The sequence below is a fragment of the Oryx dammah genome, unplaced genomic scaffold (assembly GCF_014754425.2).
Source record: "Oryx dammah isolate SB20612 unplaced genomic scaffold, SCBI_Odam_1.1 HiC_scaffold_28, whole genome shotgun sequence".
Taxonomy (NCBI): Eukaryota; Metazoa; Chordata; class Mammalia; order Artiodactyla; family Bovidae; genus Oryx; species Oryx dammah.
In genome coordinates, this window is record NW_024070212.1 from 114,988,668 (window position 1) to 115,011,410 (window position 22,743).

Sequence of the window (22,743 nt, forward strand, 5' to 3'; positions counted from 1 at the left end):
ACACACAGACACACACAGACACACACACACACACACAGACACACACAGACACACACACACACACACACACACACACACACACAGTGCTTCATTGCTGCAGTACATTTTCTCTGAGGGCACAGCCAGCTTGACAGAGGGGCTTGATGTGCTGCTGGCCTGTTGAAGTTCCTGGTCTCTACGGAGGTCTCCCCTTGCCTCAGCAGTGCTTTGTCCTGGCCTGTCTCGCCTGGGTGGGGAGGGTCATCTTCCCCGGGCTCACAGGTGGCGTGGGGAGTCTGCAGCCCCCCGCAGAGCCCTGCCTGTTCTTCCTCGCTTTGCCTCGGCATGTTCCCTTGACCCTGGGGCTTGGGCAGCAGCTTGGAAATGCATGTCGGAACAGTGTCCTACACAGAGCGTGCGTGTCACTTCTTGCCTCATCTTCTTTCCCTTCTGTCTACAGAAATATTATGGGCTGGATACAAAATGGGGTGACATCGAGCAATGGATGGTAGGCCTCAAATATGATTTTTCAAAGCTTGAAACGGTTTGTGATTTCATTCTCCCACACTGTAATTGCATAGCTAGGTCCCAGCCGCCCCTAATTTAATACTGAGAAAGAGCCTGCCTTCTGGGGATGTTTCCATCTGGTCTGCTTGTTTACAGCCCTGTGAAGCCTGCTTAGAAATGGTTGGGCCAGGTGTCTGGTGAGGTGGCTGGCTCCTGGAGCCCCCCAGGCTAGCATGGGGGGGGTCTCCTCTCAGCAGGATCCCCCCCTGGGGACACTCAGGCTGGGCCAGGGCCCCCCAGCGTGAGAACCTTCTCGGGACTGGCCCGCCTAGCCAGCAGCTCTAGCCGGAAGCCAGAGGACTCGGTATGCTTTGTGGTCTCCATTCCCAACTGCAGTCAGCTGCCCGGCCACTCTGCTTCCGAGCTTTATCCTTCACTGCTGGGCCCTGCTCGCCTCGTGCCCTGCCCCTGAGAAACCACGGTTCTTGGGAGAGAAAATTCCTTTACCTTCTCACCCTGTTTCCTGGCACAACTTATCCGTCCTTCGTCATTTAAGAGCTGGCCTGCCCTTCACGATACCACCCCCCGTCCTACAAGGCTCTCGGGCAGAGATGTTGCCCCACAGTGGGAGGCTTGGAAGGGGGGTGGACTCTGAGAGCTGCCCACCGGTCATAGGTCCACCCCCGAGTGCCCCCGCCCCTCTTTGTCCTTGTCACCTTGCTCGCTGACCTCACAGACGTCATCGCATCCTTCCAGCATTTGAGAACCAGGCCAGTATGCAGCTGTCCCATTAAATGTCCCTTATACATAAAATGACCCAAGGAAACAGGAAATTACCTACATCTTAGAGATCTGTGTACAATATAAAAGAAAACAGTTGTTGAAATACAAAGAGCACACAATTCCTCTATTTAAACAGTTAACTTCAACCTCTTTTATGTGTAAACCATCATTTTAACGCTTATATGGCATAGGTATAAATTTACCAAATCTTAAGACACAGTTAAAAGAGGTGCCAGTGTTTTATATACCACTGAGAAAGAAAATGCTAATTATAATTGTGAGCAACTTTGATTATAAGCTATGCCCCGACTTCAGAGAAGTCCAGACACAAGATGAAGCACCTTAGGATGCACAGAGCATAGTGGATAGGGTGGCATCCATGTTGGCTCTCTTCCAGAAATGGTTTTTTCTCTGATTCCTTAACAGAAGTGAGTAGGTTTTGAATGTCAGAAGTAGTTTGATTTAAATGTACCAGATTCGATTAGGAAAAAAAAAGTAAGAGCCTGCTTTTCACCGAACACATGCTTGTTTTTAAAGCCAGAATGAAACATCCCAATGATTTGTATGCTTAAGTTCCACCCTCCACCCCCACCTGCTTTAGAAGAAAACATTTTCCCCCAGTGGTTTAATTGAGGCCTGTAAGCAAAGTAAATATTTGTTTGACATTTATATCAGAAACACTGTATTGAGCCGCGGTTGGACGGTCTTAAGGCTTCTCCTGTCTGCCTCTAACCTTTCTGTGCTGTCTCCTCATTGCTTTGGTAGGAAGACAGTGAGCGCTACTCTCACAGATCCAGAAGAAACACGTCGGTTAGTACTGTCTTCCTCCATTATCTCGGCGTTTCGGCTGAACTCTGCTTGGCCGTTCTAGTGGCTGAAATAACATTAATTAACGCTCTATCCGCCCACCTACCTATAAGTATATATGTCTGTCTACAGATCTGTGTCCTTATCTAAGAAACTAACACTGATACGATTAGCTATACAAAGACTGTGAACTCGGTGTTTAGCATTTTGACTTGACTTTGGTGAGGAACTTTGAGAATTTCCTCAGTATTTATGAGTGTTTTAACGAGTATTAATATGTTTATTACAGTTTTAGTGCTTTCTTTGCTGTTGAATGCTCGTGAATAATTTGCAGTCGTGTGCATTAAGCTATATATTTGTACATAACCAGCAAAGTGAACAACACCACTTTAATGAAGTTAATGTAAAGCCATGTCATCCAGAAACAGTCCTGTGATACTTCGCACAAACAGAGCCCTTTTGGGGAACGCACGGGTTCACGGGCACTGAGATTCTCAGAGGGGCCTGACCCCCGCCCCGGCCGTGTGTCAGGTCAGCTGGTTTCCTCTTGAGAGCTGGGCGCATCATGTCTGTTACCATATCTCATGGTTGTTTCCGTCTTTCTTTCACTAGGCGTCTGATGAAGATGAGCGCATGTCAGTGGGTAGCCGCGGAAGCCTGAGGGTCAGTAACCAGGACGGTTGGGTTTGCATGGTACAGTCTGAGTCCGTGGTCCGTGCCCTCCCACCCCTGTGTTCAAAGTCCTCGTTCATTGTCAAGATGCTTATTGAAAATCTGTCCAACGGCGGGATGTTTCTTTGTGACGCAGAGTTGATTGACGTGCATAAGCACTTTCGTTGTGTCTTTCTCCCCCACGTCCACGTCACCAAACTGCCCCATTTAGATCAGGCCGTCTCATTGCTAGTAGGATGAGAGGAGCATGAAGACACATTCTGTCCTTACAGAAGTGCAGGCTCCCGTCCAGTTGGAATCTCAGTGAAGTAACTACGAGTTAAAGTAACTATTATGCAGTGACGCTTTGCATGGCTCCTTGAAAGCTGCTGTGGGCTGCCTGGTAAAAAGTTGGAGCACACTGAATCTATCCAGCCCGGGGCCTTCGGCAGCCTCTCCTTTCATCGACTGTAATGAAATCTCTGCATCACGGACAGCTTGATGGTTGATAAACACAAATACACATCCTTCCTTAAACATTCCAAAAATCTTAATTATACTTGAAAACATGGTGTGCTTTGGGAAGTTAAGTAGAGAAAATGTGTCTGGCTTATGGATCTTCAACTCAGTGAGTTAAACTCAGCATGTCGGTGCCATTTGTTGCTATTCCGTCGCTCACTCGTGCTCGACTCTCTGCGACCCCATAGGCTGCGGCTCGCCAAGCTTCCCTGTCCTTCCCCATCTCCTGGAATTTGCTCCGACGCGGAGTTAGTGTCATTTGCCACTGGGTTAAAGCTGCATCTCCCTGGTAATAATTCAGTCTCAACACAGCCTCTCATTTTACTGAAGGGCTGTATGGAGCAGAAGGCTCGCTTTTAATCACTGTGACGACTAAGTTGTGCTGTCACTCCTAGCCTTCTTATATTCCCACTAAATGTGCATTTAATTCGGCTGTTTGTAACAGAAAGCTACACAGGTGATAACAGTTAGCCTTTCTTATCCCCAAGTTCTGCAGGATCCAACCAACCACAGATTAAAAATACTCAAGGAGAAAATTTTCCAGAGAGTTACAAAAAAACAAAGCTTGAATTTGCCGCACTGGCAACTATTTACATAGCATTTGACATTGTATTTACAACTATTCACATAGCAAAGAGTCAGACGTGAGTTTCTGACTTTGCGTCTGAACGACAACAACATCGCGTTTACAGTGTGTTCAGTGTTGCAGGGACTCTAGAGCCGACTGAACGGATACAGGAGGTGTACTTGGGTTGGATGCAAAAGCCAGGCAGTTTTGAATTAGGAGCTGGAGCACGTGCAGATGCTGGTATCTCTGGGGTCCTGGAACTGATCCCTTCCCCACAGATGCTGAAGGATGGCTGTATATTGTTGCTCTGGGGTTAGCAGTGGTCATTGCCCTTAAAGTGCCAAAAGCAGATACACGGTGACCTTGCCAGAAAGTTACAGTTTAAAGGTGAAGTCAAAGAGCTTCCTTTCATTTTGAAACTTTCTCCTTAGCCACCTGTTTGTAAATTCCTCATCTGTGCTGTGACATGATTCATGCAAGGGGAAGTAAGATTCATGTAACACAAACAGTATCAGCGCAGAACTGTTTATAGACTCTGCAGACAAGGGACAGAAATTACAGCTGTTGGGCAGACCCAGGAGGAGATCAGGTCCTTAAAACCAAGTGAAGAGGATACTTTTTCAAGGAGGAGAGGGGTGAGCATGTGAGCATAGGACTCATATGACCGTTAGCCTCCACACCATGAGGAGGTCCACAAGGAAGCTTTTGATGGAAATAGAGCAAAACCTGATTATTTGGGGGCTCACGTCTCTCTATCAAAACAGCATTTTCCATCTGTGATACTCCTTGAACTTGTATTCAAGATTTTTTATGTACTTGCATTTCTCTGGGAAAATAATCAGTTCACTTTAAGATTCTCAGAGGGTTTCCTGACCCCCTTAAAAACTATTGTACTATTAGTTACTGTTTGGCTGTTTACAGCATTTATTTCATTTTTAAGGATTTTAACCAGAAATGAGCTAAGCTTTTATGCTGAACACCTGTCTCTGCCAAGATATCAAATGTGTTTGTTTTAGGATATAAAATTTTAGAGGACCTCCACAGTTAGGATGCTGAGTAAGAGAGGGGAGAAAGTGGAAAGTTGGTGGTGGGTGGTGTTTGTCATTAGCCGGGGGGTATGTTCCCTGACGCTTTCCCATGATGCTCTTGATCTAAAGGAATAGCTTAAAGATTTTAAAGATAAAAACCGCAGACCTTGGGAACCTGGATCCTGGGAATAAGGGTCAAACCTTCTAATTTTTATCAATATAGAAAGAGCCCAGAGCAATTGAGGAGGCCGCTCAGGGCCAGGGCTTTGTGACAGCATCACCCGTCAAGCCCCTCGGGGGGCCAGAAGCTCTGGTCTCTCCAGGTTGGTGGGCAAGCAAGGCTCCCCACTGCCCCCTGAGGGTGGCCCGTCTCAGTCCATCTCTGGGTAGGACCAATTTCTGCTGTTTTGCATATTTTAATATTTGAAAATCTTTATAATTTGCAAAGTTCAAAAACCATATCTTTTATCTCCTGACTTTCTCAAAACACAGGCCGTCTTCATTCCATTCACAGTGATGAAAAGCCCTTAAAAATGGAATAAATTTTTTTTCTAGTGTTTGTATGGACATCCTCAGAAAATCTAGATTTAGATGTTGTAAGTCTAAGTTTTCTTTATTTAAAAATGGATAGTGCTGCATCTGTTGATGCTCTGTCTAATGTAAATGGCATGCGCTAGGTAGGGGAGGAAGCAGGATTGTTCAAACTGCTTCAGATTTCATGAATCACAGCAACATCTACCATGGAAGTTTTATTTAATGTTAATGGATTTTATGGTAGCTGCCATGCTATTGTAATTGCGTTTGTAAATACACATGAGATCCTAGAAGTCATGAAGAAAATTAATTTTAAGATTTTCAAGATCACTTGCTTTGCTTTATGTTTCTGTTGTATTGCACTTAGCTTTTTACCTGATTTTGGGCAACTTTCTTCTGTTGTTTTTCTCTTCCATCCTTCCTCTGACAGTCGCAGCCTGACTTGGAGTACGGGGGTCCCTACGCCTGGGTGAGATGTGCTCTGATCCTAATAGTGTTGCCTGGCAGATAATAACCTGTGGTGTGTCCACTAATATTGCGGGTGTTTGTCTAAAAAGCCAAGTTCATCTTTGTGCGGAGAGACACACATGCCACCCTCCAGTCCTTTCCTGGAGACTGAGGCCAGAGGGCAGGCGTGCCCACAGCTGTTCTTCCCAGAGCCTCCTTGCAGCTCTGACCCTCCTCCTGTGTCCCGAGTCCAGGTGTGGGTACTTGACCATCTCCCTCACCAGGCAGCCTGTGAGCACCGCTGTTTGCCAGGCTCTGGGGTAGCAGCCGTGGGCACCAGTTGGAAGAGACGGGGTCTTGCAGGAAACGCAAAATCAGATCAAGAATTTCCAAGCCTCTACATTTCCTGTAACAGATTAAATTTAAAGTCATTTTATCTAATGAAAAATTTATTATTTCCTAATCTGTATCCTTTCAAATTAAATGTCCCAGATGGCTCTTTGGCCAGAGAGTGCTCTTTGAGAAAGATCCCAAATCCAGTAACAAAAACAAAGCCTTTAAATTCAGCATTTCCCTTCTGACGTCTGTCTAGAAGAGTTTCTACAGCGTATGCTTTCTTTAAACCTATACATTTAAATTACACTCCAAGGTAGAAAAATGTAACCTCACCAGCATTAATCACACTCAGCATTAAAGTGACTCAGCACTGAAATTATATCGGATTATACACTTCTCTGCTTGAAGGAATTTTTTTTTCCAAAAGGATTTTGTGCTTCATTCATCCCATTGTGCTGAAAAATTATTTAGCAAACTCGTGTTTTTAAAATACATGTATACCCTTAAGGTGATGATTAACGGCACAGCACAGCTCATCTGCACAGACATTTGTCCCCAGAGCCTCCGTGGGGCGGCTGTTCTCCACTTCTAAACTCAATTGAGTGCGTCCAGTGCCTTTCAGAGCTTTTATTTTGCCTTTCGTTGTTTGTTTCCCATCTCTGATGCCCTTGAAGGTGCTCTGTCTTCTGACTTAGTAGAAACAGATGGTCAAGAATCAGCCTGGAATGCAGGCGACCCGGGTTCAATCCTTGGGTTGGGAAGATCCCCTGGAGAAGGGACTGGCTACCCAGTCGAGTATTCTTTGCCTGGGAAATCCCATGGACAGAGGAGCCTGGCGGGCTGCCGTCCATGGGATCACAAAGAGTCAGACATGAATGACCAACTAAACACACATATACATTGATTTTTAAAAAACTATTTAATCACAGTTGCCTTTTGCATGGTCCCGTGTGGAACTGGCTGATGCTTTGACAGCACTGCATGTTATAAGATGACTAATTAGAAGTTACCATCAGACTCATTGGTTTTGATGGGGCATCTATTTTTGTATGTTGCTCATCCTTTTCCAGAAAATGCACGTTGGTAAATGTCTCTTTACTCTGTTCTCTCTTAAGAGCAGTGCTTCCCAATGTTACTGTATGAAAGATTCACCCGAACTTGTTAAGATGCATATTCCCAGGCCTCTGGGGATTCCGATGTCTTAGGGGCAAGCAGGTTGCAGTGAAGAGAGCTGAAAACAATTCCTGCAGAGCAAAGCTAGGTGAACATCAGAGGCCCGATGAGAGTAACGTGCCTCCCGTGGGCTTTTGGTGCTAATGTGACAGTTACTTTTCAACTCTCCTTATTATCCTCCCCTTATGCCACTAGAAACGGTTCCACCAAGCTGAATTCAACATGGAAAAACTACCCAAGAGGAGAAAGGTGGTGTGTTCGCTAAGAAGGTCAGAGAGATCCTCTCTAGAGATGTTGTCAGTGGGATCTCTGGGTGGAGGATATGTTGTAGGAATACATTCTCTGCAACAGAATTTCATTACAACAGAGAAGTGTGGATATTCCGCAAAGCCTTCAAAAGAAGGGTTTTTCGCGCATTTTCATGGAAAGCCAGAGTAGACAGGGACACCTGAAGCAGCGCCTTTGCCCTCCCAGCCCCCACCCGCCCTCTGCTTCATGCTGCAGGCTAGACTGGAGACGGAGAAGAGGAAAGGAAAGCTTCATCTAAAGCAGTATGCGTGTTATAAGCAATGGTGGCCAGCCAGCGGGTTTATGTATGCAGGACGTTTTCTTCCTTATTTATTAGCAAAGTAAAAGTCACCTAAAATTGATTGATGCTGAGCAACTTCACTTTCACTTTTCACTTTCATGCAATGGAGAAGGAAATGGCAACCCACTCCAATGTTCTTGCCTGGAGAATCCCAGGAACGGGGGAGCTTGGTGGGCTGCCGTCTGTGGCCACACGGAGTCAGACACAAGTGAAGCGACTTAGCAGCAGCAGCAGCAGCAGCCTTCAATATTATATTAATTTTTTTTCCAGAAACTACTTTCTAAACAGATATCAAAGGAATAAGATTGAGATCTGAAATGTAAAGTCCTTGACATTTAAGATTATTTCAAATAATCATCTCATCAGTCAAGAGAAAAAAAGGAGACTGAATAAAATGTCTGCCAACCTCCAAAGGTTTTTTATTATCAAATTTATTTCAGAAATGTTTTAATGTACTCATAGTTTTGAATTTTCCTTTTGAAGGATTTCTACACGCTCCTTCTCATTCGGAAACCTCATATTGACTTGCTTTTGAGTCGTAACACAAGTAAATACATAGTTTTATAGTCAAGGTTTCCTGACCCTGGCTTTATAATATCTGGAAATCCGTGTATTTATTGTTCATCAACATCACAGCTGCATAGTATGTCTGCCTACCCCCACCCTTCCAACAAGGAAACATATCCTGGTTCTTCCTGTGTGCTGGGCGCTTCCCCATCTGGTCAGCACAGCCTTCGCAGTCAGCCCTGATCTAGGCACTCATTTTAATCAGATTTAATCCTCACAAGGGCCTTGTAAAGTATTTATTACTCTGCACGTTTTCACAGCCACAGCGGAGAAAGTTCCAGTGGATGAAGTAACTCACTTAAGGTCACGTGATAGAGCTTCTACTTGGAGTCTGGACTTGCGTGTGACCCCCCGGCATCTCCTTCCACTTTTAGCTGCTGTGCCTCCTTTTTCCGACTCGAGAGCTGGCTGTGTCCCTGACAGCTGACAGCTCTCATCCTGAAGCAGCAGAAATTTCCTTATAGGTGAATGAGAGCAGCTATAGAAGCCCAAGCGAACTTTGACTAGGACGTGGGAGGAAAAGGGAGACAGACTCACTCTTAATCATTCTCTCTTTTTTTTCCTGGAGAACAAGTTATGAAATACGCCCTCAGATTTCACTTTGAAAAAGTAGGAAAACTGGATGAATGAAAGCCTAATATAGATTAGTTTTCCCATGATGAACGTTTGCATTTAATCACAAATTGAGTAGACCGCTCTCTTTGAATCTTCTGAACGCAGCTTCATAATGAGCTGTAGTTTTAAGGGTGTCATGCCAAACCAAGAGCTGAAAACTAGTTGACTCAGACGGAGGCATCAGCCCGCTTGGCTGGCATTCAGGCTTCTCCAAGGCTGGGATTCCCGCAGTACCACCACAAAACTGAAACACAAGTGCGTCCCGCCAGTGCAACTCACTCCACAAAGATGTGGCATTGCTTCCCATCCCTGAGTGAGTGCCTTGTAGTCTCCAGTGAAACTAAGAGGACAGCTTTGACTCTCGAACAGGGCTGGCTTCTCCTGAGCTACAGCTCAGAAGCATGGAGCCAGTGGGGTGCCTGCTGGGACACGCTCTGCCAGGCGTGCCCATCCGCTCCACTCCAAAAACGCAGTCTGCACCTGGCTAATTCTTCCTTGCCAATCTGTCCCTGTCTCTTCATTTGTATACTGATGTCAGCTTCTCTCCTTTTCTTCCTTGACACAGACAAATGGGTATGATGGAGACTTATATGGATCACAGTCCCTGAGTAGAAGATCTGGCAGGGTTCGTATAGTAAATGTCATGATGCAAGACTCTAACAGGTTGCTGCAAAGCCTTTTTTAAAACTGCTAAATTTAGCTTCTTTGGTTCTTTTCTGTGTTACAGCAGTCCTCTTTTGTGTGTGTGTGCATGACAGAATGAAAGCTAATGTTTTTCAACTGGTTAACGGTCTTTGTCTGTCTTCTAACATTCAAAATGTTAGTTTAAGAGATCAATATTGAAAGGCATCTCTTAGGTACTAAAAGGTCAAATTAAATATTAGTTCTCTTTATTTTATAGCCCTGGGTGTTGTGTATGATGTACATATGAATATATTCAGCTCTTGAATACACTTAAATTCGACATTTTCACAGTTCTCCACATTGATCCTTTGTAATTTCAAAGACACAGGTACTAGAGCCTGTGTTTTGCTAAACACTGATGCTTGCAGTGCTCACAGCTCTGGGGTGGGAAGTGGGAGAGAAGCAGAGAAAGGCTGTACATGAGGAGAGAGAAGGAAGGAACCGAGAGCAGAGCAGGCAGAAAGAAGCGGGGGAGGCCTGGGACTGGTCAGGGAGGCCATTGGGAATTCAGGTGCTTAAACTGGGCACATTTGAATTTAGTTTTCCTGACCTGCTGCACACCTCTTATACATTAAATTATCTAAAATCTTCCTGTTCTTCTTGACTTCATTTATTTTCTTGTTCAGTTCAGTTCAGTCACTCAGTCGTGTCCAACTCTTTGTGACCCCATGGACCGCAGCACACCAGGCCTCTCTGTCCATCACCAGCTCCCAGAGTTTACTCAAACTCGTGTCCGTTGAGTCACTGATGCCATCCAACCATCTAATCCTCTGTCGTCCCCTTCCCCTCCTGCCTTCAATCTTTCCTAGCATCAGGGTCTTTTCAAATGAATCAGCTCTTCGCATCAGGTGGCTACAGTATTGGAGTTTCAGCTTCAGCACCAGTCCCTCCAGTGAACACTCAGGACTGGTCTCCTTTAGGATGGACTGGTTGGGTCTCCTTGCAGTCCAGGGGGCTTTGGGGGCTTCCGAGAGGGCACTAGTGGTAAAGAACCCACCTGCCAGTACAGGAGACCTAACAGACTCCGGTTCATTCCCTGGGTCAGGAAGACCCCCTGGAGGAGGGGATGGCAGCAACAGACTCCAGTGTTCTTGCCTGGAGAATCCCATGGACAGAGGAGCCTGGTGGGCTACGGTCCATAGGGTCACAAAAAGTTGGACACGACTGAAGTGAATTAACAGCAATAAATTTTACTAGTTGTGTAAAATAGTATTTTTTAAATTTTTCTTAGTTATATTTTATTAGGAAATATTATACTTGTTAAAATCACATTTTCAGGTTCCAAAGGAGTAGTAACTCAACACCCTCTAGGCTTTCTGAAACTGGCTGATCAGGTTTTACTGCCTCATCCCTATTAAGGATTGCATACACTTCTGTTTCATCTAAGTTTTTCTCATTCCAAGCTAAAAGATCCTCCCACTTTAAAGGCTCTGTCTTCCTGTTTATGTTGCTTTTTGCACTGACAGCCTTTGGACTTTCTCGAGCTCTGTTTTCCTTTTAGGTAATAATGCAGCACTCAGGAGACAGAAGCAGGTTGCAGCCATCCTGTTCTCGTGGGACGTTGACAATTTTGCTTCCTGTGCTCAGCATCCCTGCAGGCTGTCTGGTGCTGACATCACAGGACAGGAACTCTGATGGACCCCGACTGCTTGTTGGGGTTAAATTGACTAGTTACTGACTTAAGACCCTAGATTCGTTATTCCACTATGTTGATCACAAAGATTCATAGTTTAGAATTGAAAGTTATTTTAGAAGTTCCTTAGTCCAACTTCTACCCAATATTACAGTCTTCTCTAGAACGTTCCAGACGTGTAGTTGACAGCATGTTTGTGACTGTACAGGTGGCATCAAGCTCTATATTGCATATATCCACATATTTTAATCTTTGATTTTTATATTGAAACAATACAAGTGTGCCTTGTGCTTTCATGATTAAGATTAAGTAATGCCTCTAGAAATTAAATAGAACTTGACTGTCAAACAGTTCACTGCAGAGCAAAACTGAATATAAAATCGATTTAATAAATAATCAGGAAATAGAATGACCCAAGTACCAAATAGCCTACATCTAAAGCAGCACCTTGGGCTTCCCAGGGGCCACTAGTGGTAAAGAACCCGCCTGCCATGCAGGAGACGTAAGAGACCTGGGTTCGATCCCTGGGTGAGGAAGACCCCCTGGAGGAGGGCATGGCAACCCACTCCGGTATTCCTGCCTGGAGAATCCCGTGGACAGAGGAGCCTGGCGGGCTGCAGTCTGTGGGGTCACCAAGAGTCTGACACGCCCGAAGCAACCAAGCCTGCATGCGTTGTAATGGTCACACACACCAGCCACAATCTTGGTAGGATCTTCTGTGTATAAAGTGTGTGTTGAGACCCCACAGGGCGACGGCAGTGCCCAGCCTTCTGTGGATGGTTCTCAGCTGCAAGAGGGTGCCGCTTCCCTCAGGCTCCACTCGCCTCCCTCCAAAGCCTCCCTGGAGCTTTAGAGCTTGAGCTGTAGCCCTCGGACGTGCTGAACTGAGCAAAGAGTGAAAACTCTTCAATAAGTGGAATTTCAGTTATCGACAAAGAGGTGCATTGGGTTGGCCAAAAAGTTCATACCGTCTGACAGAAAAACCCAAGTGAACTTTTTGGCCAACCCAGTAACACGGGAAGTCTGGACTAAGAGGTTATAGACAGTCCACCATGAGATTTAGTTAGTAGTTACAAATAATAATAAACAGGTACACTGAAATATAAAGAGTGGAACCCTGATGATAATAGTTAAATCACACGGCGTCACTGAGACATAAGCCCTGGAATGTAAAAGCTTGGGCCCCTAATGGTTAAGGGTTTCTGCTGTCATGGGGCGTGTCTGTTCTCTCGCTGCCCGTCAGCCCGGGAGCACTAACACTGGTCTGGCTGTGGGATCGCATGGTCGCCTTTTTAACCGAGACTGGTGGTGCTTTGCGGGGAGTGAGAAAGGGCTCATCGCTTACACTGTCTTCTTTGCCACTCAGAATTCCAGCTACAGCGGTGACGGCCGATTCTCCACTTTGTCATCATCCAGAGAGGACACCCTGGTTGGTTTCCCCTTAAATCTTTCCCATCCTCGCTTCAGAAGCTGCAGGTTTTGTAGCGTGCGCTCTTGGATGTGTAAACTCAGCTCTCTTTCTCTTTTAATGTCTGTTCTATGAAGTTTCATTCAGATAACTGTTAGGGTCCATTTAGGAGCAGTAATTAACGTGATATATTTAATTCAGATTTACCCCACTATCTTGCCTTTGATTTCAGATTCAAATGTTGGAATACACACTGTGGTGTCAGGCGAGGTACAGTGAAAGAAAATAGGTGGACATTTAGTAGTCAGAATTAATCAAAGGGGAAAAAAAGAAGATGACTTGAAATTCTTTCCTTGAGAGTTCTTGAAAGCAGACTGACCTTGCAGGGTCCAAGCACACATGGAGTAATTTTACAGGAACAGACTAGACTTGAAATGAAAATCCAATCCCAGGGTCTGCACAGGGCCATTCCTTCCCATACTTTAAGAGCACAATCAACCTTGACAGGCACATATTTCTCAATTACTGAAGAGCCCTAATGAGTAAGGCTCGTCTATCCTAGGTAAGGCTTGTATTCACTCAGCATTAGGGGACTGGTTTAAGTGGGACAGTCACGGAGACAAGCAGGTGCATTAGACCCTCTGGAAGCATTTACTTCTAGAACAGAGGACAGGTCCCTGTATGGGATACACTGGAGCAGAAACTAATTTTGCCAGGAAGTGTCATAACACAAGGATGTCAACTGACTCTTAAAGAATACATGGGGAGGGGGAAAATAAATAGAAACTAACTTGGCAGAGCCACAGCATCCCAACCATGGTCCTCCTCCCTGTCCTCAGCCCCTCCCACTTTTTGCTCCTGCTGTGAGGGAGGCAGGGGCTCCAGCTCCTCCATCACCCCATCAGCTTGCCCATTACCGAGTCCCCCATGCTGCCCCCCAACCCTCTCTAATGATGGGTACCCGTCCTTTCCTTCCCCGAGGAGGTGAATTCCGACTGAGTACAGGATCAACTGTCAATACCCAAGGACTGGTGGGGTTTGACACCATGAGTTTTTTGTGTATTGGGGGCATTTTCTTAATTCAGTGGGAGATTTTGCTTCCAAAAAGAGCACCTTGTCATTCAGAAAACTTAACTTCCTCCACACTTTCCAAGCTTAGATACTTTCTGTAAAATAGAAGACAATGAAAGAAATCTAATACTCGGATGTGATTTAGTCACCAAAGTTCAGCATATATCTGACTCCTTTAAACTCAGTTGAAATAACCCACATCCAAAGTATTAAGGTCAAAAGTAGAGCCGTCCAAAAATAAATTAATTAAATAAAAGGTTTACTCATATAAGGGGCTTCCCTGGTGGCGCAGATGGTAAAGAATCTGCCTGCAGTGAGGGGGACCTGGGTTCAAACCCTGGGTCGGGAAGATCTTCTAGAGAAGGAAATGGAAACCCACTCGAGTATGCTTGCCTAGAGAATTTCACGGACAAAGGAGCCTGGTGGGCTAAAGTCCATGAGATCACAGAGTCAGACACGACTGAGCGACTGACACACTTACTCATATAAAAAGTAGAGCTGGCCCGTTCAAAACCCAAAACATCAGAACTTCCCGAAGGCCGTGTGTCCCCACCACGCAGCTGCCTGAGATCACGTTTTACTCAGCAGCCTCGGAGGCTGGTTGGTAATTCCTGTGCTCTGCAGCTGCCATAGCTCTTCCTGCAAACACACTGGCCGGTTTGATTTGACTTCACTCGAAGGCTGGGAAGGAACCATGCGGTGTGCAGTACTGTCTTCCCTTCGGAAGACCCTCTCTCGCCTTAGACTTGCCGGAAGCAAGCCCTGGACGTGGCCATGCCATGTCAGGTGGAGGCCTTGGGCTCTTTCTGTGACCCAGAGGGGCTGACAGGGTGGCTTCCACAAAGGGTATTCTCTCAACCTCTGGAACAGGTTTTCAGATTCATGTTAAATGTTAGAAACTTTCTACCTGCCCACCCCAGAATTCCACTCGCCTGTCCTTCCGGTCATTCTAGGGTAGTTTCTTCAAGGCACACGCATGACAGGCTCCAGTTATGGGATCTCCAAGGCCCAGTGGAATATCTTAGGGACCATCAGGCTGTTTCAACAGCATTGCTTCATCCCCTTCAAGCACTGCCCTGGGTTTGTACTGTCAGGAGAATACTGCTGACATGGGGATCAGAAACCGCTGGCAGCCTCGTCAAGGATCCTTCCTTTTGGATAGAACGCTTTGTATAGAAACTATTCATCTATCTAGTAGGAATGTTGTATAGACTGCTGGCCTCAGAACTGTGCCACTGAGTCAGTCAGGTCTTCTGAGTCCTGAGCACTTGTAGCATGTGCATGCCTAACCAAGGACTCCAAGCTGCAGGTCGTCTCCCACTGGCTGCCTAGAACGGAGATTACTGTCTCTGTAAACTCCTGATTTTGAGTGTTCCCCACCAAATGTTAAATATTAGAGTTTGCATTAAAACAGACCTTCAGAGCCCCTAGGGCCTAGCTGTCAGTTCAGAGTGATGAGCTCTGCCTTTGGCTGTGTGTAGACTCCAAAGTCCTGATTTGGTCCCTTGGCACAGCTGCCACCTCACTGAACTGTCTCCGTGTTCTCCCCGCTCTCTCGCCTGCTGCCCAAGTGCATGTCCTTTCCCGATGTTGCGGAAGCTGCTTTTGTGTGCCTTGATGATGCCTTTGAGATGAAATGAAGCTGTAAGCTTTTTCTCCACCTCCAGCCCGTTTTCTCTGATTCCAGGGACTTTCCTGCTCAGACCTCGGGCTTCGCAGTCTTGGCCTGGCTCCCAAACCCCTGTCTGCCCAGAATGGAAACCGGGTCTGTTCTGCTTTTGACCTCACTCTTCCCTCTTCTCCCTTCTGTTGTGACTTTAATTCTGAGTGAATGGACACGGATGCTTCAACCTCTTCCATGTGACGTCCAAGGAGCCAAGCTTAGTAGTGTGTTGCCACTGGCCTAACTGCCGAAGACTTTTCTCAAACCATTTAAAACATTATCAAAAATAATTTAAGGCCTTACATTTCTTTTTTTTTAAGAAGCTTAGGAAAAAGGAGGATCTACTGAATGTATATTTTCAAGAGCTCTGGTCCAAAAAATTGGTCTCGTGGGTCTCTCCTCCTTTTCCAGCAATTGTTCCCATTTAGGGTTTCCTTTGTTTTTTTAAAAAAAAAAAAAAACAAAAAACATTTTTCTCTTGTAAATGTGTCCAGGAAGCAATTTGGAAGGTTTCTGTACATAATCGGACTCCTCCGTCCCAGATAGTGGGGAGAGCGGCCTTATTTCTCTGGCTGGCTCCCGGCCGTGTCTCCTGTTTGTACAAGGCTGGCTGAGGTGCTCGGCGTTTTCGGCCCCAGGTACAGGAGGCCGGTGCTCTGGGAGGAAGTCGGAGTCAGGGCCCCAGGAACGGATCGCGTCACGGAGGTTGAGCTGCCCTGTCCTCACATTGCCGTATCCCCTGAGTGATTCCTCCCTGGTCCTGCACACCCCCTGACCCACCGGTGGCCCCGAGCCTCGGGCTCTCCCGGTCCTCTCTGCCTGCAAACGGGTCAGCGTGCTCTTCAGAGCCGAGGCTCAGGCCACACCAGCACACCCCCTGTGTGTCCCAGCGCACCCCGCGAACTTTGTCTCTGCTGCGGGTGTGGGCTCCCCTGTGACCAGGACGTGCCCCCCACCCCCCACCCCGGAGCAGCGGAGAGCTTCACAGCTCCTTCTGTATCTTGGAGCCCGTCACTCGGATCCTCCAACACAAAGAAGCAGCTTCCTCCCACCACACTGCTCCTCCTCCAAGACGTCTGTGTATCAAACGCCTGACGTGCTCTCTTCCCCTGGGACTTTGGGTTGAGGGGTTGGGGCTCTTGTGGGTGCTGTTGACCTTGTCACCATTCTGTCTCCTTCCCTGACCCTTTCTTCCAGGAATGCCTGAAATGAAGTGACGAGAAAACAGCCATAGTTGCAAAGGTTCTGGGGGAAGTTTACTATTTTTAAAGCCAGAAATCCTCTCTTATTTATTTTCCTTGTAAATGTGCACTTCCCTCTGTCAGATTTACTGAAAACAGGGTGCCTCCTGGGACTCTCTTCCTTCTGACGGTTGTGCAGCTGCTTGGCTGTGATGATCACTGGAAACATCGTGACGACCTTGTCACTATTATCTGTTGCTGTTTTTTCAAGGGTTTAAAAACCTGCCATTTGCTTTCATCCTCCAGCCCTCCTACCTGTACGGCGCTGCCCGGCCGGCGGGGAGTAACCTGGTGCGTTTCCCCCACCCCGGCCCTTCTGCCGCCCCCTTGGCTTCTCCCCGGACCCCACCCAGTCCTGCTTAAGCGCCCCTGCCCCCCCCCACCCCGGGCCCTCCCCCGTGCACGCCCCCCCCCCTCCCCCCCTCCCCCCACCCCCAGGCTGAGCGCCTGCTCTGAGTGCCTCGACTGACCTGTTTGCCTCCCTTCCGAGGGTGACTCACCCCTTTACTCGGAGCTTACACTCGGAGCTTTACCCGGAGCCCCCACTGTCCAGATCCGGGGTTTATTTCTCTTGACAGGTGGCAATAGCTGGGGAAGACACGTGTCTGCATAGGATGGGTAGGCATGAAAAAATCATTGGCAACGTTTACTTAATCAGTGGGCAAAAACAAAGCTCTTTATTCCTTTGGTAGCCTTAACAGATATGAATCCATTATTCTGCATTACTTTGGGAAATTTGCAGTTTTAAATATAAAGTATTAATACCCTGCAGGAAACTTAAGTATTCAAAGTAGCTATATTCTTCTTGTTAATAACTTTCTGAATCACCATCTGATTGCACATTTATGAATTAGATATATAACTGGCCCAGCAAACCCACTGGGTTCTCCAGGGAAAATGGGAGAAATTAAAGTTCCATTTATCCTATTGTAAACTCCTGTTTGCCCTCAGTGTTTAATTACATAGGATTTTCAAGTTGATGAAATGTTCTGTCCCTTAGTTAGCACTTCTTAAAGAATGATAAAATGTTGAGCTCTAATCACCATGCTGTTTTTATTCTGATATTGGAGTAACTTTCTAAGGGTCAAGCATGAGAATGCTTTGATAAAATTCAGCATATTTGAACTATCTGCTCATTTTAAGTCTGTATTAACAACTTTTTACTTAGCAAGGAATATTTTTCAGAATCCTGTTTAAAGGGTCTTTTGGAAACTATCGCATGCCAGTTGACAGCAACTGAAACTCCTCTCTCCCAGATGTCTGCATGACCCTCTTTTTTGCTGCCGTCTTTGCCTGTGGAGGCGGTTTTGAGCCTTTGCTGCACGTCTGCCATCATGATGTTTTCAGAACTTGTTCCCAGCACATGTCACTCTTCTCTAGCTTACATTTCAGTGTTTCCCGGGTGCCGATGGAGAGGAAGGCACCCTGTCCTGACAGTGTGTTTCCGTCACAGGCGTCTGTGTCCGACGAGAGCAGTCTCGGTGGGGTTCGGCGGGGCAGCGCCTGCGGTTCTCAGGCTGTAAGGCACTTTCTGTGTTTCCCGAGCTTTCTGCTGCATGACTCGGGGGAGACTCACTCTGCGCAGCTCCAGTCCTGGGAGATAACTAACCAGAGTTATAGGGCAGAAGCACTATCTCATCCCAGGTTTCCATGCTAGTAAGGGTCATGGACAACATGAGTCACGTAGCCTTTTGTGGTTAGTTTCATGTCCTCAGACAGTTCAGTTGCTCAGTCACGTCCAGCTCTTGGTGAGCCCACCCCATGGACTGCAGCACGCCAGGCTTCCCTGTCCATCACCAACTCTTGGAGTCCTCACTCATCAGTTTATATTAATGTCCTCACTCATCAATGTATGTTGACGTCAAGGGGAGAAAGACTGACCTTGATTGAGTTGCACCCGCTCTTTCCCTGCAACAAAGTTGGAGTGATCTTACAATAATAAAAGAAGACAAAAGGGAATTCAGCAGGCCACAAAATATTCTCACCTCTCGATAGTCGAGGAAGATGAACAAATTTAAGGACTTGGAATATTACACATATAGAATCTCCTTATTTTATTGTCCTTTCACCTCTTCAAAGGATTTGAAGTGATGGGCTTTCTCCATAAAGGTGTAGTAGTTGTATAAGATATACTTGTTGCATGGAAAATATGAGTGAATGACTGAAGGCTAAAGGTAGACAAATGGAAAGATGAGACCAGCCCATGGCAGTGAGGAAGCTGGTGGCCTGTCCTGAGACTGGCTGAAACTGAGCATAAGCCCCAGCTCAGCCCTCCCCAGGGGCAAAAGTTTCTGCCTCCTGGGTGTCCTCCACAAATCCTGGAAAGATGCATTCAAGCCTCACGTGAAATACGATGGCGTAGGAAATACTTGAACGTGCTCTTATAATTTTGCTTTGAGAAATAATTGACTACTTAATTAGGGGCTTCTCCAGTGGCTCAGACGGTAAAGAATCTGCCTGCAAAGCGGGAGACTCGGGTTCGATCCCTGGGTTGGGAAGATCCCCAGGAGAAAGAATTGGCAACCCACTCCAGGATTCTTCTCTGGAAAAGCCCAGAGGAGAAGGACAGAGGAGGACAGAGGAGCCTGGTGGGCTACAGTCCATGGGGAGGGGGAGTCACAAAAGAGTCGGACATGACTTAGCAACCAAACCCCAGCAGCATAGTTGATTTACAATGTTGTGATAGTTTCCGAGGTATAACAAAAGGAATCTAATACACACACACACACACACACACGGACACTCTTTTTTCGATTCTTTTCCCATGTAGGTTGTTACAGAGTATTGAGTAGAGTTCCCTGTGCTCTGCAGTAGGTCCTCATCCGTTTTCTGTTTTATATATAGTAGTGTGTGTGTGTCAGTCCCATGCAGCATAGCACACTATACTGAGTCTTTTCCCCAGTTCTTAAATATTTTTGTAGGCCCTTACAAAGCTCACAAACTATGCATGCTGGATAAAATAGCTCTGGCCTATCTGACAGATAAAATGCAACTAAATGCTTTTCTTTCATCAGTAAGAGACAGCATCCTAACTCTTTAAGAGAAGGAAACTTCTGAAACACCAAGGCAGAACTCTTACTGTCTGGCAGGATGTTCGTCTCATAGATTCTCTCTGATGTTACCTCTGTAGATGGACTTTCCCCATGGCTGATTCCTGGCCTTCAGAGTGCAGCGATCAGCATTGCCGATTACTCTTGTGTGCGGCAGTTCTTTCATGCTTTCAGCCTCCTGGAGGAACCGCTAGGGAGGGATGGCTTTAGGGAGTCAAGGAGGTGAAAGATCTGGTCCTGGCAGCAGAAAGCCTAAAATAGGGCCCCTGTGGCAATAAAAGAACGTTTTTCTGCACCTAACGCTGCCTTCCTACGCAGAAGGAGCACCCCACGTGTTTGCTAGGTTAAATGGGACCGATTGAACCCTGGGACACAACCCCTCAGGAGAGAGTTCTCTGCAGCAGGCTGAGCGGGAGGGGAGGTTCACTGACCTCTTGTTCTCCGCCAGCTCTGCTCACACCGTCACAATAGCACTCCAGGGTACGGAGTTCCCCACACCCAGAAATGCAGCTTCCCAGGTTCTCCCTCCAGATAGGAGCTGTGGCCGCTGATAAATACACATACAAAGATGTGAGGACACTGCACCTCTGGGGTCCGTCCTGTCCTGACCTCAAAGTCCAGGCTGACCCCAAGCCCGCATAAGCCAGCCCTGAGCCCCCTTTGAAAGACATGTCCCCATCTTCCTTCTCCCAGAAAGTTTGCCTCAGACACAGGATGTGTTTCAGCTAAATAAGTCGCTTCGGTCATGTCCGACTCTTTGCAACCCTATGGACCATAGTCTGCCCAGCTCCTCTGTCCATGGGATTCTCCAGGCAAGAATTCTGGAACAGGTTGACATGCCCCCCTCCAGGGGATCTTCCCGAACCAGGGATCGAATTCACATCTCTTGTGTCTCCTGCACTGGCAGGCGTGTTCTTTACCACTGGCGCCAACTGGGAAACCCCACTTATTCATAAATGACTTATCACAGTTACAGTTAAATGATTCTTTTTTTTAATAACTATTTCTTAAAAGTATAACAGGTTTTTTAAATTTATTTATTTTAATTGGAGGCTAGTTACTTTACAACATTGTAGTGGCTTTTGCCACACATTGACATGAATCAGCCATGGGTGGCCATCTGTTCCCCATCCTGAACCCCCTCCCACCTCCCTCCCCATCCCATCCTTGAAACCTTTCTATTTTGTGCCTTCCTTACCATTCGTAAGCTGTTTGTATGTTGCAGGGAGGGCTCCTGGCCCTGTGTGACATGACCTTCTAAGTTGTTCTGACCCTTGGTCATCACCACCAATGCCACCTGGTCCAGGAGCCATGCAAATTGTTTTATCAGGAAGAGACAGCAGGGGAAAACCCAGCTTGCATTCTCTGCGTCATCCTCCCCACCCGTGTGGTCAGCAGCCCTACTTGATGCCACCAGTGACACGTAACTTTCCCAAGGTCTCCTGGCTGATTAGAAGTGGACCCTGGACTCAGATCTGTCTGCCTCACGTCAGCCCACAATTAACCACATTGACCAAAGCACAGGTGGCTCCAGAGGTGCCTCATGGTCCACGTGATACAGACTTTACACTTTATTCTTTCCTCCCCAACTCAGATCAGATGATGTGAGAGCAGGTTTTGACTCAGGAATTGGGGAAACGGGTCAGAAAGAAGCCTTATTAACAATAATCCGCCACATCTCTGCACCATAAACCAGGATGTGAATGACGTAGAATATAGTAGGATTTGTCTACACGAGAAAGTTTTCCTCACTTTTACATCAGCGAAACCCAAAAGGCAAAATACGCTTTACAGTGCTGATGTCAAGAGTTTTTCTTTGTTTTGAACAAGAAAGCTGAAAGGTGAGGCTAGTGATACTGGTGAATTTCTTGTATGTGCCCTATGTGGCAGTGATTCTTACACGCGGTGTGCGTGCAGCCATATTGTGTCTGTGCATCTGAGAAGGCATCTTTCACCTACGAGTAAACACACCTGAAGTGTTTATGCAGCCGAGGGGTGAGTCCAGGCAGAACCAGTCTGGGAAACTCCCTCGTCTCGATCAAGGCTATTTTACAGTCTAACGTTGAAGTGGTTCGTTCAGCAAGTGTTTCTCAAGAGCCTCCTGTGTGCCAGGCCTCCTCTGCTGGCCAGGAACTCAGCAAGGAACAAAATACACACAGACTCTGCCCTCGAGAATTCCACGCTGATGGAAAACAGGCAGAGGGAGCAATGGTATTTGCGATAAGGATCAGGAGAAGCCCCGAAGCCGTGGCTCCTCTAGCCTGCAGTTGGGATAATGCCTGCGGGTCTCAGAGTGGGGGTGGGGTGGGGGCAGGGAGGAGACAGTCACTGGAGGCCTCTCGACCTCTGCCCGGTCCGCTGACGCCCTGGCTCCTAAACGGTGTTCAGATCCTGCCTCCCCTCCCACCCACCCCCTACCCTGCCTTGTTTAAGAGGCAGGTAAGATCTTGTAGGGCTGGAACAAATGTGAATACAGATCAAAATTAAGAGGGCAGAGCCTTCGGATAAATGAGTTCCTGGTGCTTTCCTGTACCAGAAGAGAGAGCGTTTAGGGTAGAGGGATACGTGTTAATGGATACAGGCTTCCCTGCTGTCTCAGTGGTTAAGAATTCACCTGCAGTGCAGGAGACACAGGAGACTCCAGTTCGATCCCGGGGCCAGGAAGATCTGCTGGAGAAGGAAATGGCAACCCACTCCGGTCTTCTTGCCTGGAAAGTCCCACGGACAGAGGAGCTTGGGCTACAGTCCATGGGGTCCCAAAGAATCGGACACGACTGAGCCACTGAACAGCAGCAACAAAGACACACACACGGGCAACCAGACAGAGGGTCCCGGGGCTGGAACAAGCCACGGCTGATTTTGTGTCGGCCCTGGGTCTTGTTTTGTATCC

At 46.9% G+C, this 22,743-nt stretch overlaps 1 protein-coding gene across 25 annotated transcripts in view; it reads left to right on the forward strand.

Annotated features, from left to right (window-relative positions):
* The window catches only part of LRRFIP1 (LRR binding FLII interacting protein 1), a 159,253-nt gene that overhangs the window by 97,342 nt on the left and 39,168 nt on the right, over positions 1–22,743 (forward strand). For 4 of the 25 annotated variants that reach the window (XM_040231865.1, XM_040231866.1, XM_040231870.1 and 1 more), the window contains exons 4-12: positions 440–487; positions 2,035–2,079; positions 2,689–2,739; positions 5,807–5,845; positions 9,669–9,743; positions 12,787–12,849; positions 15,587–15,664; positions 17,050–17,094; positions 18,257–18,322. The exons of 6 other annotated variants lie outside the window; for them this stretch is intronic. In XM_040231865.1, the coding sequence (XP_040087799.1) occupies positions 440–487; positions 2,035–2,079; positions 2,689–2,739; positions 5,807–5,845; positions 9,669–9,743; positions 12,787–12,849; positions 15,587–15,664; positions 17,050–17,094; positions 18,257–18,322 (510 nt within the window). The remainder of the gene's footprint in view (positions 1–439; positions 488–2,034; positions 2,080–2,688; positions 2,740–5,806; positions 5,846–9,668; positions 9,744–12,786; positions 12,850–15,586; positions 15,665–17,049; positions 17,095–18,256; positions 18,323–22,743) is intronic. 15 more of the 25 variants (XM_040231858.1, XM_040231876.1, XM_040231877.1 and 12 more) reach the window with 9 other exon arrangements.